Raw genomic sequence first — 19,547 nt, forward strand, 5'->3', positions numbered from 1 at the left:
AGGATTTAGTTCATTAATATAGGATAAACTACAGTAACATCCCAGCTAGGATTTAGTTAACTAATACAGGCTAAACTACAGTAGCATCCCAGTTAGGATTTAGTTCATTAATATAGGATAAACTACAGTAGCATCCCAGTTAGGATTTAGTTAACCAGTACAGGATAAACTACAGTAACATCCCAGCTAGGATTTAGTTAACCAGTACAGGCTAAACTACAGTAGCATCCCAGTTAGGATTTAGTTAACTAATACAGGCTAAACTACAGTAGCATCCCAGCTAGGATTTAGTTAACCAGTACAGGATAAACTACAGTAACATCCCAGTTAGGGTTTAGTTAACTAATACAGGCTAAACTACAGTAGCATCCCAGTTAGGGTTTAGTTAACTAATACAGGCTAAACTACAGTAACATCCCAGCTAGGATTTAGTTAACTAATACAGGCTAAACTACAGTAGCATCCCAGTTAGGATTTAGTTCATTAATATAGGATAAACTACAGTAACATCCCAGCTAGGATTTAGTTAACTAATACAGGCTAAACTACAGTAGCATCCCAGTTAGGATTTAGTTCATTAATATAGGATAAACTACAGTAACATCCCAGCTAGGATTTAGTTAACTAATACAGGCTAAACTACAGTAACATCCCAGTTAGGATTTAGTTAACCAGTACAGGCTAAACTACAGTAGCATCCCAGTTAGGGTTTAGTTAACTAATACAGGCTAAACTACAGTAACATCCCAGCTAGGATTTAGTTAACTAATACAGGCTAAACTACAGTAGCATCCCAGTTAGGATTTAGTTAACCAGTACGGGCTAAACTACAGTAACATCCCAGGTATGATTTAGTTAACTAATACAGGCTAAAGTACAGTAACATCCCAGTTATGGTTTAGTTAACTAATTCAGGCTAAACTACAATAACATCCCAGTTAGGATTTAGTTAACCAATATACTGCACAGGCCAAGCCGAGTATGTTCATTCAGACTGGGGCGTATGTGTTTGATAGGCATTAGAGACCCAATGCTGTATAAACCTTACAGAAGATAATCAACGTTCAGCTGTGCATCACTCTAACCTAATGCTATAGCAGCACTGGTTGTGCCCTGTTTATCAAAAGTGTTGGAAAAACATGTCAATAATCAACTGACTGGTTCTCTTGATGCCTATAGTATTCTCTCTGGTATGCAATCTGGTTTCCGCTCAGGTTATGGATGTGGCACTGCAACCTTAGAGGTCCTCAATGATGTCACTATTGCCCTTCATTCTAAGCAATATTGTGTTGCTATTTTTATAGACTTGGCCAAAGCCTGGTTTGCTAACTACCTCTCAAAAGAGTGCAGTGTATAAAGTCAGAACATCTGCTGTCTCAGCCACTGCCTGTCACCAAGGGAGTACCCCAATCCTAGGCCCCACGCTCTTTTCAATTTATATCAACAACATAGCTCAGGCAGTAGGAAGCGCTCTCATCCATTTATATGCAGACGATACAGTCTTATACTCAGCTGGCCCCTCCCCGGATTTTGTGTTAAACGCACTACAACAAAGCTTTCTTAGTGTCCAACAAGCTTTCTCTACCCTTAACCTTGTTCTGAACACCTCCAAAACAAAGCCGGTGTTACTATCAATCAATCAATCAAATGTATTTATAAAGCCCTTCTTACATCAGCTGATGTCACAAAGTGCTGTACAGAAACCCAGCCTAAAACACCAAACAGCAAGCAATGCAGGTGTAGAAGCATGGTGGCTAGGAAAAACTCCCTAGAAAGGCCAGAACCTAGGAAGAAACCTAGAGAGGAACCAGGCTATGATGGGTGGCCAGTCCTCTTCTGGCTGTGCCGGGTGGAGATTATAACAGAACATGGCCAAGATGTTCAAATGTTCATAGATGACCAGCAGGGTCAAATAATAATAATCACAGTGGTTGTCGAGGGTGCAACAGGTCAGCACCTCAGGAGTAAATGTTAGTTGGCTTTTCATAGCCGATCATTCAGAGTATCTCTTCCGCTCCTGCTACTACCTCTGAGGGTTTAGAGTTTGAGGTAGTCACCTCATACAAGTACTTGGGAGTATGGCTAGACGGTGCACTGTCCTTCTCTCAGCACATATCAAAGCTGCAGGCTAAAGTTAAATCTAGACTTGGTTTCCTCTATCAAAATTGCTCCTCTTTCACCCCAGCTGCCAAACTAACCCTGATTCAGATGACCATCCTACCCATGCTAGATTACGGAGACATAATATATAGATAGGCAGGTAAGGGTGCCCTCGAGCGGCTAGACGATCTTTATAGGACACATCACTGCACTCTATACTCCTCTGTAAACTGGTCATCGCTGTATACCCGTCGCAAGACCCACTGGTTGATGCTTATTTATAAAACCCTCTTAGGCCTCACTCCCTCCTATCTGAGATATCTACTGCAGCCCTCATCCTCCACATACAACACCCGTTCTGCCAGTCACATTCTGTTAAAGGTCCCCAAAGCGCACACATCCCTGGGTCGCTCGTCTTTTCAGTTCGCTGCTAGCGACTGGAACGAGCTGCAACAAACACTCAAACTGGACAGTTTTATCTCAATCTCTTCATTCAAAGACTCAATCATGGACACTCTTACTGACAGTTGTGCCTGCTTTGTGTGATGTACTGTTGTCTCTACCTTCTTGACCTTTGTGCTGTTGACTGTGCCCAATAATGTTTGTACCATGTTTTGTGCTGCTACCATGTTGTGTTGCTACCATGTTGTTGTTATGTTGTGTTGCTACCATGCTGTGTTGTCATGTGTTGCTGCCTTGTGTCGTGTCTTTGGCTATGCCGGATTAAGTGACATGACATGCTATTCTATAAAATCCTTTCTCTGTAATTAATATTACCTGATTGAGCTAATCATGTAAATGTAATTAACTAGAAAGTCCTGGCACCACGAAATAATATTTATAGAGCAGTTATCTTCCGAATAAACTCTTAAAGACCCAGTAATATTTTACATCAATAGCAGTCAATATTAATCGTGACCTTATTTCAGTCTCATCTGAAAGTTGTAAATTCTTGGTTATCTTCACGAACCCTGGCTAACAAGTTGAATCAGCAATACAAAATTGGGTTTAATTATTTATTTACTAAATACCTAACTAATCACACAGAATTACATATACACAGAACGAATCATACCTTGATTACAAATGACGTCATAAAGGAAAACATCCCTAGCGGACGGAACAGATATGGCAGCTGGTTACACAAAAGAAAAGGGGGCTGGGTTCGAGTGAAAGAGCGGGAAGACTTGAGGAACAAAGGGAGAAGCCATGCTATCGTAAATACAGTATCTTATGCATTCTAAATTACCGCCCATTTGGAAAAGGAAAATGCCATAAATATTTACTCTGAGCTGCGCTTCAATAGGTTGGTGGTAGATGGAAGGCCGTGTTGCCCAACAGAGTCCTTTGTCCTTTGAAGAATGTCTCTGCTGGTAAATTGGATACGTTGTAGTAACGTCATTGAGTGGTAGACGGGATACTATGTGTGTTCTTTCCTAGCCCACGTTTGCAGCTGCTGTTGCTAACTCAACGGCTAGGAGGTATCACTTCTGTAGGGAATAAGAGTTCAAAGTTCCTACCATTCGCAACCAAAGCTCACGCTGAGGTTGGCTTCGTTCTGTATTTATTATCTGAACCATTCTGACATCGGAACGTCATCCTAATGTACCCGGAACAGGAGGTTACATTTTCGTCAAGGCTTTATATAGTGGAGGGAGAAGGGTGTGTTTTCATAGTTTATAACCCATGTCTCTTCACAGACAACTGAACTGACATCATATTCATTAAGTACCAACCCATATGTTCAACTGGTCGGATTACCAAAATATGGTTAATTTCCCCCCACCTTCTGATGTTCCCAGAATCTCTATGTTAACCAAGGGATTTTCAAATGTCACATCAGTAGGGTAGAGAGAGGAAAAAGGGGGGGAGAGGTATTTATAACTGTCATAAACCTACCCCCAGGCCAACGTCATGACACTTGCTATGTTGTTGTCTTAGGTCTCTCTTTATGTAGTGTTGTGTTGTCTCTCTTGTTGTGATGTGTGTTTTGTCCTATATTTATATTGTATTTATTTATTTTAATCCCAGGCCCACGTCTCCGCAGGAGGCCTTTTGCCTTTTGGTAGGCCTTCATTGTAAATAAGAATTTGTTCTTAACTGAAGGTAAAAAAAAAAGTAAAATTATGACTTATTCAGGGTTTTGTTCTTGTTTCTAGAAAATATATTTCTATATGCCAGAGCAGAAATATAGTTGACCTTATTGATAAATCACTCAAAATAGATCTAAAAAGACCAGAATGAGATATTCCACTAGGTTATATCTAGAGCATAGACCTAGTGACCTAGTGGAATATCTCATTCTAGTCTTTTTGGTTCTGTTTTAGTACCACTATACTAGTACCTTACTACTACTACTATACTCTGTTCTATTGATAGCAGAATACCTGTAGGTTGGTCTGTGATACAGATTAAGACTGAAGACAATTTGGCTCTTGAATAGCAGCATGACATACAGTTGACAGTTTATTTGGCCCAGGCCCCATAGTGTGTGTGTGTGTTGTGTGTTGTGTGTTGTGTGTGGGTGTGGGTGTGGGTGTGTGTGCGCGTGTTGGTGTCTGTGCCAAGCTCTCCAACAGTGTCTCCACACCACCCACTGAGTAAGACGGCTGAAATGAAAGATAATTGGGACAGAAATTCCTTTAACTGCCCAAGTGTGCAGGAACTTTGATCTACAAAATCATGTCTAGTACACAAATACACCTGATAACCTCTTTCTAACACAAGAATATGTAGAACGACAATGCCAGGCTATCTCACAGACCCCTAACTCTTTGATTTGACTTATACATTGTCTTCTTCTCACCTGTAGCTTTCCAATTGGACTAAATAATTGCATTGAGCGATCTTCATTATTAGCGTTAGGCTTTTTGTGTTACGAGATGGACTATTCAAGTCCTGATCACTTTTGTATGTATGGTATGGATGGTTTTCCTGTCTGGGGGATGTACAGTAGCTGAAAATAACAGAGGAGGTAGTGGGCTGGGGGTGAGGGCTCGAGGACAGTTTCCGGGATGAGGGGAGGTAGAATTCCTCACCTATCTGCCAGAACGGTTTCTCACATCCCCGCCATGGATTGTTTCTCAGAGAGGGTCTGTGCTTCTGTGCTTAGTGTGTGTGTGTGTGTGTGTGTGTGTGTGTGTACTTGCGATGCAAAGGCGAGTGTCTGGTTGGCGTCTGCCACCATTCATGTATCCATATCATATTTATTTTCACACTCATGCAAAGTATCCTGTGGCTGTTTCTCTAATCCAGTCTAACTCCAGTCTATTCCTACTGACCTCTGATCTGGTCCATCCTGTAGGCTAAATAACACACCTGGGCTCAAATACTGGTACACATCTTTCAAAGACTTTGAGTGTTTGCTTTAGCCTGCCTGGAGTGGTGGATGGGTGTGGTGGAGACCTATGGGTCAGATAGGAGCAGAGTTAGTAAAGGGGAGCCTATAGATGTCCGGTCTAACCGGATGTGTCTCCCCCTCTCTTCCTCTCCTTTGAGAGAAACATTTGGAAGTTAAATAAACACAGCCATGGCAAAAATAGACGCTGCTTTCAGTACAGCATGGTGCAGCATTTAAAGTAAGTTTTCTTTTTTTTTTACAAAGAAATATAATTTGGGGGGGAAAATGTATGGCATGTTATAGAAGGGTCCTGATGCCTTTTTGTGATTTCCCTTGTTTTTGAAAAACTTACCTCAAACAGCAAATCACTTCATCTTCGTTATGAATAATGAGGGCCCTGAAAAAACATGAACAAAGCTCCAAAAACACCCAGATACGTAATTTTAAACGACAAAGCTCTCAGTATAATGATGCAGGGCTTTAGATGTTGTACACCTAAATTGTGTCATTCTGAACTTATTCGCAACGTTATATTCCATTTTGCTGCGGCTCGAGCGATAGCTCTGTTCTCCAGTTAACTGCCAAAGTAAAGGAAACATTTGAGTAAATGAGGAAGTGATTTGCTGTCTAGGGTGTAATCATTAGTCCAACAGTTGCAAACGAGAGCTTCTATTGGATATATTCAGATATACTTATCCCTGTTTCGTTCCATTTGCTTCCGTTTAAGAAACGTTTTTCATCAGAATCGGCGGAATGAATACACCCCTGATCTCACGCAAACACAGTTCACTTTCAAAGCAGACACATACAAATAGCATGATCCCTTTTATTGTTGTATAACTCCTTCTCGCATCTACGCTCTCTCCTCCTCTCAGAATTTCCCTTCACTTGTTGACTTCAATGCACAAAACATCAGCTGTCTGATGTCTAAAGGAAGATGATGCAAAACCTTCATATCATGACAACTAACCGCTACACACAGCCTACATCGTTGTCACCATATTAGCTAACGATGTTAGTAACGTTATAGTTAACATAGCTACTAGAACTAACACATTAGTAAACCTGCTACAATCATGCAGTATATTGTACAGTCAGCAAGTAGTTTAGCAGTTACACCGGCGGGCCTCGTGGCAATAAATTAATAAAACTAAAGCTTATGTTGACATGGAAGAGTTCCAGTGTTGGACAGCCATAGCCAGCTAGCTAACATAACATCCCTCTCTGAGCCGGGTGTTTGAGTAGGCTAAACTAGCTAGCTGCATTCACTAGCTAAGTGAGTGAAAGTGGAAAAAAAATATATATATATAGCCAGTGTTTGCTCTCTCTCTCTCTCTCTCTCTCTCTCTCGCTTCGTCATTTAAAAAAAAATGAATTTGTTCAAAACTGTTTAACTATTGCCTTTCTCTCTCTCTCTTTGAGTCAACTACTCACCACATTTTATGCACTACAGTTCTAACACGCATTCATTTTCATCAAGCCCGTCTTAAGCATTTGGCCTTAAATTCTCATCCACATCAAAGTGAATGTCCTCATTGTTCATCCACTGCGGGAAAAACCTTTTGGCATGGCGAATCCAAGCTTGACAATGGTCTGCATTGATGTCGTCGCATGCCTCATCCATGGTCAGAAGGAGGGTGACACGCTCATAGGGATGGCGATCGTACACCTTCCACCTCCATGCTGAAAACAAATCTCCAATAGGGTTGAGGAAAGGAGAGTATGAGGGCAGGTATAGGGTCACAAATTGGTGATGGGTCCGAAAACATGCCTGAACCACCTCTGCATGGTGGAACCTGACATTGTCCCACACAATTACATACTATAGGTGACCCCTTCACTTTGACATGTCTGCTCAATTTCATTGAGAACACAATGAGGTGTGCAGCGTTGTAGGATCCAAGTAATGGCCTACGTCCTACCATACCATACTATTCAGAGATAGCTGTGCACATGGAGATGTTTCCCCCCGTTGTCCAGGCGCTTGGACGGTCGCCTGTTGGCCGATGAGGTTCCACCCACGGTGCCGAGTTTTGGCCAGATTGAAGCCTGCTTTATCAACGAAGATATACTTGTGATGGTTCACATCATTATCAAGTACCATCACCCTCTAAAAATATATTTTGGGTAGTTGTTTTTGCAGTATAGTTCCAATATGATATTGTGAAGTAGCATGTGCATTAATAGTAACAGTAATACAGTATATAGTGCTGGAACTGAACATACTCAGCCTGCAATTGTTTCACCTGGTCGTTGTTTCTCTCAAAAGGCACCAGGTAAATGTGTTTCATAGATATCTGGTGCCTCTTCAAAAGGTGTTGGCAGGCTGATGGGTGCCACATTGGCAAAGGTGTCATCATTCTCCCCAACGTCCTGCTTTCTTTCAGACAGACGTATGTCATTCCTGGCCCTCACCATTTCCACCACAGCCCACTCCTGCTGGTCGGTCAGCACACGGCCACCACCATGGGGTCTTCTGAGGGTAGAACAGAGTCTACTGTCAATAGATCATACTGTAAAAATAGTGTAACATGTTTTGTGAATTTACATGCATTACAAAATGTCATTTACTGTAGATGTAATGGTAAAGCATAGTCCATATCCTGCAGACTTAACGGTTTTCTTGGCGAATTGACGCCAATTGAAGAAATTACAAGTGTTCACCCCAATTGTGGTTACCACTATGTGAAATCCATTAGCAATAACCAGTAGTCATTATGTATGGTTATCATGTATCATACATGTCATTTAGACGTTTATAATTTACAAACACACATTTTATTTATGTAGTTCTCAAATCCATATATAGTAGACAAACCAGTTTAAAACCTATAAGTTTACCAAACGGTTTAGTGAGTAAGCGCAGTTGGATTATTTGATTGTCAAATGTATTTAAATAAATGAGAAGAGAATTATGTGAAAAGTATTGTGAGCATTGCATTGTGAAAGACAATTACTTCATATGGAAGGTATTTATAGATGAAACACTGATTAGGTTTGGTGGAAATGTTACTGAGGGATTTTGATTGTTGATTGTTGTTTTCAGTTTTGTACTAAGATATTTGACCACATACTTGTGAAAATAGTACCAAAGTGATTAAAAAAACAGTAACACACAGGGTTTTGGGTGGAGGACAGTAATTCTGTTCCTAGATAACCAAACACTCTCCTTGTCCCTCTCCCTCAGTGTGCCCCCCTCTGCCCTCTCTGCTCTGGTCAGCCCCAACTGTCCTGATCTCTTCCTCCTCCCCATTGTGATCTCCTTACAACAGTAGGCTACTATATCATAGCAGTCATGGCTAACACCACAGTACTAACATGCAGTTCAACATCTGCTTGAGTATCTGCGAAAGCTTTGTCCGTGTGTAACAGTATAGCTTCCGTCCCTCTCCTCGCCCCGAACCAGGGACCCTCTGCACACATCAAGAACTGTCTCCCACGAAGCATCGTTACTCATCGCTCCACAAAAGCCACGGCCCGTGCAGAGCAAGGGGAACAACTACTTCAAGGTCTTAGAGCAAGTGACGTCACCAATTGAAATGCTATTAGCGAGCACCCCGCTAACTAGTTAGCCATTTCACATTGGTTACACGTGCATCCATTTGTTTTTCAATGTGTAAGTGTGTGTGATGTGTCTGTGGCACAGGTGGCTAGTGGCATCTTAACTGGGTAGGACAGGCTCATAGTAATTGTTAGAGCGGAATGACTGGAATGGTAAAACCATGTGTTTGATACCACTACATTTCAGCCATCATTATGAGACGTCCTACACTCACCAGCCGCCTGCGGTCTGTGAATATCTGCATGTGTGTTTGTTAATGTTTATTTATCTATCACCATGTGTGTGAGAAGCGTTCGTGTCTGATAAGTCCAGGCTTTTGTGGTCATGATAAGATCTGCTGCGGAGGCTTCGGGTAATTAAGCAGTTGGCCGTGATAACTCCTGATAACTCTTTGCCTAGTCGAGGCCATGTCTGTTGCTGACACCTCACTCTTTCAGTAGCTATCTCATTTATTTGGCTCTGGTGTTGTCTTCCTATTGATCTGGCTGGAGTCGTCTTCCTATTGATCTGGCTGGGGTCGTCTTCCTATCGATCTGGCTGGGGTCGTCTTCCTATCGATCTGGCTGGAGTCGTCTTCCTATTGATCTGGCTGGAGTCGTCTTCCTATCGATCTGGCTGGAGTCGTCTTCCTATCGGTCTGGCTGGAGTCGTCTTCCTATCGGTCTGGCTGGGGTCGTCTTCCTATCGATCTGGCTGGGGTCGTCTTCCTATCGATCTGGCTGGGGTCGTCTTCCTATCGATCTGGCTGGGGTCGTCTTCCTAATGATCTGGCTGGGGTCGTCTTCCTATCGATCTGGCTGGGGTCGTCTTCCTGTAGATCTGGCTGGGGTCGTCTTCCTAATGATCTGGCTGGGGTCGTCTCATCGCTCTGCGTGTTTTGGTGGTTATTTTCTGTCTGACTGGGGCGTTGACAGGGAGTCCCTAAAACAGGACCACAGATACAGCAGACTCTCTGAGGTCTGAGGTTTATAGGTAGAGCTGTGTGAGAGAGACCAGTCATTAGGGTTCATAGTATCTCAGGTTGAGGATAAGAAGTTAAGTCATCATCTTCCTTTAGATAGCACTGTATGTGACCCACCTGTGTGATTATGTCACTCATTATGAATGCATAGATTGCTATAATGAATGTTTACAACAAGTCTTCTATTGAACTATGGCTGGCAGGCCCTAAACATATTATACACAGTTGGCTTAAAGAGGTGTTACCATGGCAATGTATAGCTACATCACACACTCTTCCATACAGTATGTTGTACAGTAGGCCTATCGGAATCTATGGCCCAAATGGCACCCTATTCCCTACATAGTGCACTACTTTTGACCAGAACTCTACGGACCAATAGTGAACTATATGGGGAATAGCGTGCCATTTGGGGCACAGCGTATTACTGTACTGTACTATGTGTGGCTGCTAGTTCTTTCCGGGGGTCTTGGCACACACACACATCCCCACAGCACAACACAGACAGTAGGAATGCTCTATATCAGTGGCTCTCAAACATTTTAATGTCGTCATGTTTTAATATCCACTTAACGAGTCCATTCAGACTGGTTAGTATTCACTTCCCCTGGTTCTTCCTGACTAAAAATGGATATGTTTCAGTGCTCTGTAGCCTTAAAAGGTCTCTTGTTCCTCCCCTTCATTCCCTCTCGCTCTCTCCTTCTGCCCCCCTCTCTCTCTCTCCTTCTGCCCCCCTCTCTCTCACTCCTTCTGCCCCCCCCCTCTCTCGCTCTCTCTCTCACTCTCTCCTTCTGCCCCCATCTCTCTCTCTCCTTCTGCCCCCCTCTTTCTCTTTCTTTTCCCTTTCTCTTTGCCAAGTCTCTTGTTCCACTTGTTCAGTCTCTCCCAGGGAATTAGAGTATACAGTATAGCTTCTTACTTATTTGTTATTCTTCAAACGTTCTCTGTTGACTGTTGGCTTCCTTGTCCCTTTTGTAATTTAGACAAATTTCTTCACAACGGTGGACAACAATTAGTAAATTACATTGATCACTTGAACTTCAGTTTGTGCAGTACATTAATACACTTCCAATTATTATAATTAAGGCCAAAAAATGTGTCACCATTAGTCATGAATCTAAAGCAATGTTCTCAGTTCTGACCCCTGTCCATTCTAACTTTATATCTCCTGTATCCTCCCTCTGCTGCCCTCTTCTTTTATCTGCCCCCTCTTTATCTGCCCGTTTCTCTGTCCTTTTTACCTTTCGCTCTCTCTGTGTCTCTCTCGTTGTCTGTGTCTCTCTCGTTGTCTGTGTCTCTCTCGTTGTCTGTGTCTCTGTGTCTCTCTCTGTGTCTCTCTCTGTGTCTCTCTCTGTGTCTATCTCTGTGTCTCTCTGTCTCTCTCTCTCTCTTTCTCTCTCTGTCTCTCTCTCTTTCTCTCTCTGTCTCTCTCCGTGTCTCTCTCATCTCTGTCTCTCTCTTTGTGTCTGTTTCTCTCTCTCTCTGTCACACTCTCATTCTTCTTTCTATCTATTCCATTCCCATCTTTCCTCTCTCTCCCCCTCAACTCCTCTAACTCTCTGCTCTCTCCCCCTCCCCTCATCTACCTCTCTGCTCTTCTCCCCTCCACTCCTCTACCTCTCTGCTCTCTATCCCTCCCCTCTACCTTTTCCCCATCCCTCCTCTACCTCTCTGCTCTCTCTCCCCCTCCTCTACCTCTCTGCTCTCTCCCCTCCTCTACCTCTCTGCTCTTCTCCCACTCCCTCCTCTACCTCTCTGCCCCGCTCTACCTCTCTGCTCTCCCCCTCCCATCCTCTACCTCTCTGCTCTCCCCCTCCCATCCTCTACCTCTCTGCTCTCCCCCTCCCATCCTCTACCTCTCTGCTCTCTCTCCCTCTCCCCTCCTCTACCTCTCTGCTCTCTCTCCCTCTCCCCTCCTCTACCTCTCTGCTCTCTCTCCCACTCCCCTCCTCTACCTCTCTGTTCTTCTCCCACTCCCCTCCTCAACCTCTCTGCTCTCTCTCCCACTCCCCTCCTCTACCTTTCGGCTCTCTCTCCCCCTCCTCGACCTCTCTGTTCTCTCCCCCTCCTCTCCTCTCCCCTCTACCGCTCTGCTCTCTCTCCCCCTCCTCTCCCCTCCTCTACCTCCCTGCTCTCTCTCCCCCTCCCCTCCTCTACCTCCCTGCTCTCTCTCCCCCTCCCCTCCTCTACCTCTCTGCTCTCTCTCCCCCTCCCTCCTCTACCTCTCTGATCTTCTCCCCCTCCTCTACCTCTCTGCTCTCTCTCCCTCTCTGCTCTTCTCCCCCTCCCTCCTCTACCTCCTACAGTACATGTGGAACAACTGGGCGTTGGGAGTGTGAGCAGCATGCCTGTCTGATAGAGAATGACATGATCCAGGCTGTCAACAGAGGAAATTATGGGTAAGAGCACTTAAACACACACACACGTATGCACACACACACAAACATACACATGCACGCTAGTGATGCACGGGTTGACTCATAACCTGCGGGCGTGTTTACGGTCATGAAATATTGTGTGGATCAAGGGCGGGTGGTTGGGGGCGGGTTGAATAAAGAGGTAACTCTTGTGCAATTTATATCTATAGTCTACAGTGATGTTTTTCCTTTATCTGGCATTAATGCGTAAGCCTAAACTTCAGGGCCTAACTGTACGAGTGTCAAATAGCCTACACGCCAATCGCCAAATGCTTTCGGGAATAGGCAGAAAAAGTTAACATCAATCCACGGAGGTACAAAGGACAATGTCAGAGTTGAATTCAATAAGGGAGAAGCTGCTAATTCGACTCTTGAACATAAATATAAGGAAGGCCAGAAAAGTACCTTTTTTACATTTGGAAGATGCTCTTCTCCAGAGAGACTTACTAGAGCATTTAGGGTTAAGTGCCTTGCTCAAAGGCACATCGGCAGATTTTTTCACCTAGTCGGCTCAGTGATTCGAACCAGCGACCTTTCAGTTACTGGCCAAATGCTCTTAACCGCATTGCTACCTGCCACCCATGAGTGGTAACAGAGGATGATAGCAGTGCCGGTTATGTTATATGTGATCCAAATCAAATTTTATTGGTCACATACACATGGTTAGCAGATGTTAATGCAAGTGTAGCGAAATGCTTATGCTTCTAGTTCCAACTGTACAGTAATATCTAGCAAATGATGATTGTGAAGTGCCGTACAAGACGGGGACTTCAAATAGGCCTATGGCACATGAAGGGAACTGTAGCCTACTGTTCAGATGGGTTCAATGGAAACTGAAAACTGGACACTGACTGTAGGTCTATAACCTCTCACATAACCTTAATATTAACTCTTGCAGTAAAATGATACACCAATTGTAGGCTACATTTTTACTCAGGAACAAGAGTGGAGAAACATGATTTCTTTCTTTCAGCATCTTGAGAGAATGTGAATGTGCAGTTAGATACCATCTTTATCAGCATCATAAAAGCTGATAGTATTTCAACCACATAAAATATGCATCCAAGCAGAACTGAAATCTTATCAGAAACATGTTGGGTCGTTTTCACAGCTTCCTATTTCCTTACAACCAGTCAAACTGATGTCATTTGGACATTTTGCACAGGAACTCTTTCCATTAGTATTATTTGTTGTTGCTACATTCTTTCCCCGGTCCCTAAACTTCTTTGCTCCCTGAAAGAAGCAGAGATGACAGAGAACTTTGCCGATGTCAACTAGATTGAAGCATTCATTTAATCAATTTATTACATTATTCTAGTGAGCAAGGGTTTATTTCGGTCCTCCAGGGCAGCATACTGTATAATGACAGAAGAGAAGCTGCATGTATCTAATTATAGACAAGTTGACTAACAAACAGCCTCAAAAAAACATTCCGCTGTCTGACTGTAGACAACTGTGCATTTTCTATGTTAGCGGGTTAGTGTTGGGTGCGGGCCTCAGATTTTCACTTTCTCACATATAGCCGGGTGGTTGCGGATGGGTTATTAGCAATTGCGGGTGGGTGCAGGTAAACAAACAGCTGACCCGTTCACCACTCCCTCAATACTGCCCCTCAAGTCTGCGCAAGGAACTACACGTTGCGTTCCCAATTTCATGGGGCGTTCTTGTACGTAATACGTAAAAGGACACTGCAACACTCAGTCGGCTCCGTTTACGTAAACTGTTTGGCTGCCTTAATGCGCACACACACACGTTTCTCACACTCACTGTTTGGACTTTCCTCTCCTCTGTGTCCCTAGCTGGCGGGCAGCAAACTACAGCCAGTTCTATGGCATGTCTCTGGATGAAGGCCTGAGATATCGCCTGGGGACACAGAGGCCCTCCAGGACTATCATGAGCATGAACGAGATGCAGGTGAGAAGACCTGTCTGCTGGGTAGGGAAAGGGTTGGGCTGGGAGATTCATGGGATACATCTCGAATGGGAAATTATTCCTTATATAATGCACTACTTTTACCGGGGCCCATACATGGGATGCAGATATGCTGACACGGCCTTGAGAGTGAGGGACAGTCCAGTCTGCTTTTTAAATTGCGTGTGCATCAAGAGGGACACATGACATAACATTTTATATAAAGATTCTGCTGGCCTGGCCTGTGTCATTACTAGCTATGGCTACCAGGTGAAGCCTGTTATTGGTCTGTTGATAATTCTTTGTCTGTCTGGATCTTGGAAGCCTACTCTCTGCTATGTGCCATCTTTAGCTTTGTTTACATCTAACCAGACAGATTACGTAAGAGCCAATCAGAGACAGGTTTAGGAGAGAGAGGATGGGAGATAGGATAGGGGTAGAAGATGCGGTAGAGGATAGAGGTGGAGGCGGAGTGGAGGGGATAGGGGTGGAGGGGAGGATGGGGTGGAGGAGAGGGGAGGATGGGGTGGAGGGGAGGATGGGGTGGAGCCATCCCCATTTCAGACAACACAACTGACTGGCCTTCCTCTCTCCCCCTACCCTTCCCAGACACCCTCCCCACCTCTCCCCCCTACATCCTCCAGACTTAACTCCCCCACTCCTCCTCCGTTCAACTTGTTTCTCTCCAATCCCCCACTCCCCCAGCCCAACATGCCCCTACCTGTACCAGGAGCCAGATCTAAGCAGGAGAGCTTATTCATAGATCTCTCTGTCTGTTGTCTGTCTCCCAGCTCAGTCCCCACACGTCTAACAGTCATACTGGGTAATGGATAGGCCCACTCCTAACTCCCTAACTCACTCCCACTCCACTCCTAAATCCTGGGGGGTTGGAGCCACACACACACATAGACATTAGCGGGGAGGAATGTGAGGAGGACGTATCAGCCGCTGTGCTCTGTCTAAACAAAGATAGAGTTACATGCTAATGCTACACAACGGCAGGGTTAAGCATGCCTCCCACCTCCAGACCTGGCCTGTCTACGTCCCAAATTACACCATATTCCCTATATACTGTAGTGCTCTGGTGAAAAGTAGTGCACTATGTAGGGAATAGGGTTCAATTTGGGATGCAGCCCTTTTGGTTAGATGACTCATGACACATACAGCAGAACCTCTTGGACTGGTGAGGAATATGTGAGGCAGCATAGATATCCCCCCTCATGACTTAATGTGATAATCATTATGATAAGCTTGCTATACCAGGTATTTGTCTGAGGTATTATCATAGTGATTTCATTCTGGAGTTGGAGGCTTCTCCAATGAGTCCATATTAGGCGTTTAAAGCTAGATCAGGCTCCCCTTTCAATCTCGGCTGTTTGTAGATTAATCACATAGTTGCATATTATTTCCAGTGAGAGCAGATATTTTTCCTTCCCCGCTTTCAATGTCTTTGTTACACTGAGGTTGTCTGTTAGTGTAGCTTCCCTCAGTCAGTTCAATCAGCTCTATGGTCTGGAGACTGATCAAAGATTCTGTTTCCATTCTAACTCATTGGGCCAAATGGTACTAATCATCTGTGAATAAGTCCTCTATAATAAAATAACTTAACAGACACTCTGATTAGGCCATCTCACTGTATTACATGCAATGTTCTATTGTGGATAAATAATCAACGTTGCACGTTCCGTACAAAAGTATCATTAGGAACTTGTTGCTGTTGGTTTGTCAGTCTCTTGCTGTTGGTTTGTCAGTCTCTTGCTGTTGGTTTGTCAGTCTCTTGCTGTTGGTTTGTCAGTCTCTTGCTGTTGATTTATCAGTCTCCTCTTGCTGTTGGTTTGTCAGTCTCCTCTTGCTGTTGGTTTGTCGGTCTCCTCTTGCTGTTGGTTTGTCAGTCTCCTCTTGCTGTTGGTTTGTCAGTCTCCTCTTGCTGTTGGTTTGTCAGTCTCCTCTTGCTGTTGGTTTGTCAGTCTCTTGCTGTTGGTTTGTCAGTCTCTTGCTGTTGGTTTGTCGGTCTCCTCTTGCTGTTGGTTTGTCAGTCTCTTCTTGCTGTTGGTTTGTCAGTCTCCTCTTGCTGTTGGTTTGTCAGTCTCCTCTTGCTGTTGGTTTGTCAGTCTCCTCTTGCTGTTGGTTTGTCAGTCTCCTCTTGCTGTTGGTTTGTCAGTCTCTTGCTGTTGGTTTGTCAGTCTCTTGCTGTTGGTTTGTCAGTCTCTTGCTGTTGGTTTGTCAGTCTCTTGCTGTTGGTTTGTCAGTCTCCTCTTGCTGTTGGTTTGTCAGTCTCCTCTTGCTGTTGGTTTGTCAGTCTCCTCTTGCTGTTGGTTTGTCAGTCTCATCTTGCTGTTGATTTGTCAGTCTCTTGCTGTTGATTTGTCAGTCTCTTGCTGTTGGTTTGTCAGTCTCCTCTTGCTGTTGGTTTGTCAGTCTCCTCTTGCTGTTGGTTTGTCAGTCTCCTCTTGCTGTTGGTTTGTCAGTCTCCTCTTGCTGTTGGTTTGTCAGTCTCCTCTTGCTGTTGGTTTGTCGGTCTCCTCTTGCTGTTGGTTTGTCAGTCTCTTCTTGCTGTTGGTTTGTCAGTCTCCTCTTGCTGTTGGTTTGTCAGTCTCCTCTTGCTGTTGGTTTGTCAGTCTCCTCTTGCTGTTGGTTTGTCAGTCTCTTGCTGTTGGTTTGTCAGTCTCTTGCTGTTGGTTTGTCAGTCTCTTGCTGTTGGTTTGTCAGTCTCCTCTTGCTGTTGGTTTGTCAGTCTCCTCTTGCTGTTGGTTTGTCAGTCTCCTCTTGCTGTTGGTTTGTCAGTCTCCTCTTGCTGTTGGTTTGTCAGTCTCCTCTTGCTGTTGGTTTGTCAGTCTCCTCTTGCTGTTGGTTTGTCAGTCTCCTCTTGCTGTTGGTTTGTCAGTCTCCTCTTGCTGTTGGTTTGTCAGTCTCTTCTTGCTGTTGGTTTGTCAGTCTCCTCTTGCTGTTGGTTTGTCAGTCTCCTCTTGCTGTTGGTTTGTCAGTCTCTTGCTGTTGGTTTGTCAGTCTCTTGCTGTTGGTTTGTCAGTCTCTTGCTGTTGGTTTGTCAGTCTCCTCTTGCTGTTGGTTTGTCAGTCTCCTCTTGCTGTTGGTTTGTCAGTCTCCTCTTGCTGTTGGTTTGTCAGTCTCCTCTTGCTGTTGGTTTGTCAGTCTCCTCTTGCTGTTGGTTTGTCAGTCTCCTCTTGCTGTTGGTTTGTCAGTCTCCTCTTGCTGTTGGTTTGTCAGTCTCCTCTTGCTGTTGGTTTGTCAGTCTCCTCTTGCTGTTGGTTTGTCAGTCTCCTCTTGCTGTTGGTTTGTCAGTCTCCTCTTGCTGTTGGTTTGTCAGTCTCCTCTTGCTGTTGGTTTGTCAGTCTCCTCTTGCTGTTGGTTTGTCAGTCTCTTCTTGCTGTTGGTTTGTCAGTCTCCTCTTGCTGTTGGTTTGTCAGACTCCTCTTGCTGTTGGTTTGTCAGTCTCCTCTTGCTGTTGGTTTGTCGGTCTCTTGCTGTTGGTTTGTCGGTCTCTTGCTGTTGGTTTGTCGGTCTCTTGCTGTTGGTTTGTCGGTCTCCTCTTGCTGTTGGTTTGTCGGTCTCCTCTTGCTGTTGGTTTGTCGGTCTCCTCTTGCTGTTGGTTTGTCGGTCTCCTCTTGCTGTTGGTTTGTCGGTCTCCTCTTGCTGTTGGTTTGTCGGTCTCCTCTTGCTGTTGGTTTGTCGGTATCCTCTTGCTGTTGGTTTGTCGGTCTCCTCTTGCTGTTGGTTTGTCGGTCTCCTCTTGCTGTTGGTTTGTCGGTCTCCTCTTGCTGTTGGTTTGTCGGTCTCCTCTTGCTGTTGGTTTGTCGGTCTCCTCTTGCTGTTGGTTTGTCGGTCTCCTCCTGCTGTTGGTTTGTCGGTCTCCTCTTGCTGTTGGTTTGTCGGTCTCCTCTTGCTGTTGGTTTGTCGGTCTCCTCTTGCTGTTGGTTTGTCGGTCTCCTCTTGCTGTTGGTTTGTCGGTCTCCTCTTGCTGTTGGTTTGTCAGTCTCCTCTTGCTGTTGGTTTGTCAGTCTCCTCTTGCTGTTGGTTTGTCAGTCTCCTCTTGCTGTTGGTTTGTCAGTCTCCTCTTGCTGTTGGTTTGTCAGTCTCCTCTTGCTGTTGGTTTGTCAGTCTCCTCTTGCTGTTGGTTTGTCAGACTCCTCTTGTTGTTGGTTTGTCAGTCTCCTCTTGCTGTTGGTTTGTCAGTCTCCTCTTGCTGTTGGTTTGTCAGTCTCCTCTTGCTGTTGGTTTGTCAGTCTCCTCTTGCTGTTGGTTTGTCAGTCTCTTCTTGCTGTTGGTTTGTCAGTCTCTTGCTGTTGGTTTGTCAGTCTCCTCTTGCTGTTGGTTTGTCGGTCTCCTCTTGCTGTTGGTTTGTCGGTCTCCTCTTGCTGTTGGTTTGTCGGTCTCCTCTTGCTGTTGGTTTGCCGGTCTCCTCTTGCTGTTGGTTTGCCAGTCTCCTCTTGCTGTCTGGCTGTTGGAACACCTACTGTGTGTTTTTGGGAGTAATAAGAAATTGTATTTTAATACTTCCAAATAAAATATCAAGGTGGTCAAGTACATTAAAACAGGATTGAAATTGTACAGTAGCTAATTCCTGTTTTCCTCCTTCTCTCTATCCCCCTGCTCAGCTGAATATGGACCCTCAGAATGATCGTCTGCCTCAGTACTTCAACGCAGCAGAGAAGTGGCCTGGAAAGATCCACGAACCTCTGGACCAGGGCAACTGCGCTGCCTCCTGGGCCTTCTCCACTGCAGGTGAGACACTACATGGTAGTAAAATACTGGCAGAATACTGGTAAAATACAGGTATTTTTATAAAGTACTGGCATTTTGGTAAAATACTGGTAAATGTGGGTTACATTTTTTCCCGCAATATTGCAAATATTGAGAAAATTGTAAAATGCTTTCAAAACGACATTTAAGTACCAGAACGTCCCCTTGTCATTTACGTACCAGAACGCCCCCTTATCATTTACGTACCAGAAATTCCCCTTATCATTTACGTACCAGAACGTCCCCTTATCATTTACATACCAGAACGCCCCCTTATCATTTACATACCAGAAATTCCCCTTATCATTTACGTACCAGAACGTCCCCTTATCATTTACATACCAGAACGTCCCCTTATCATTTACATACCAGAACGTCCCCTTATCATTTAAGTACCAGAACGTCCCCTAATCATTTAAGTACCAGAACGTCCCCTAATCATTTAAGTACCAGAACGTCCCCTTATCATTTACATACCAGAACTTCCCTTTATAATTT

General features: G+C 44.4%; 1 protein-coding gene across 3 annotated transcripts in view; it reads left to right on the forward strand.

Moving 5' to 3' along the window:
• The window catches only part of LOC120027452 (tubulointerstitial nephritis antigen-like), a 65,366-nt gene that overhangs the window by 19,546 nt on the left and 26,273 nt on the right, over nucleotides 1–19,547 (forward strand). For all 3 annotated transcript variants that reach the window (XM_038972392.1, XM_038972390.1, XM_038972391.1), the window contains exons 4-6: nucleotides 12,270–12,362; nucleotides 14,180–14,294; nucleotides 18,905–19,031. In XM_038972392.1, the coding sequence (XP_038828320.1) occupies nucleotides 12,270–12,362; nucleotides 14,180–14,294; nucleotides 18,905–19,031 (335 nt within the window). The remainder of the gene's footprint in view (nucleotides 1–12,269; nucleotides 12,363–14,179; nucleotides 14,295–18,904; nucleotides 19,032–19,547) is intronic.

This window comes from Salvelinus namaycush, chromosome 32 (genome assembly GCF_016432855.1).
Source record: "Salvelinus namaycush isolate Seneca chromosome 32, SaNama_1.0, whole genome shotgun sequence".
In the NCBI taxonomy this organism is placed as follows: Eukaryota; Metazoa; Chordata; class Actinopteri; order Salmoniformes; family Salmonidae; genus Salvelinus; species Salvelinus namaycush.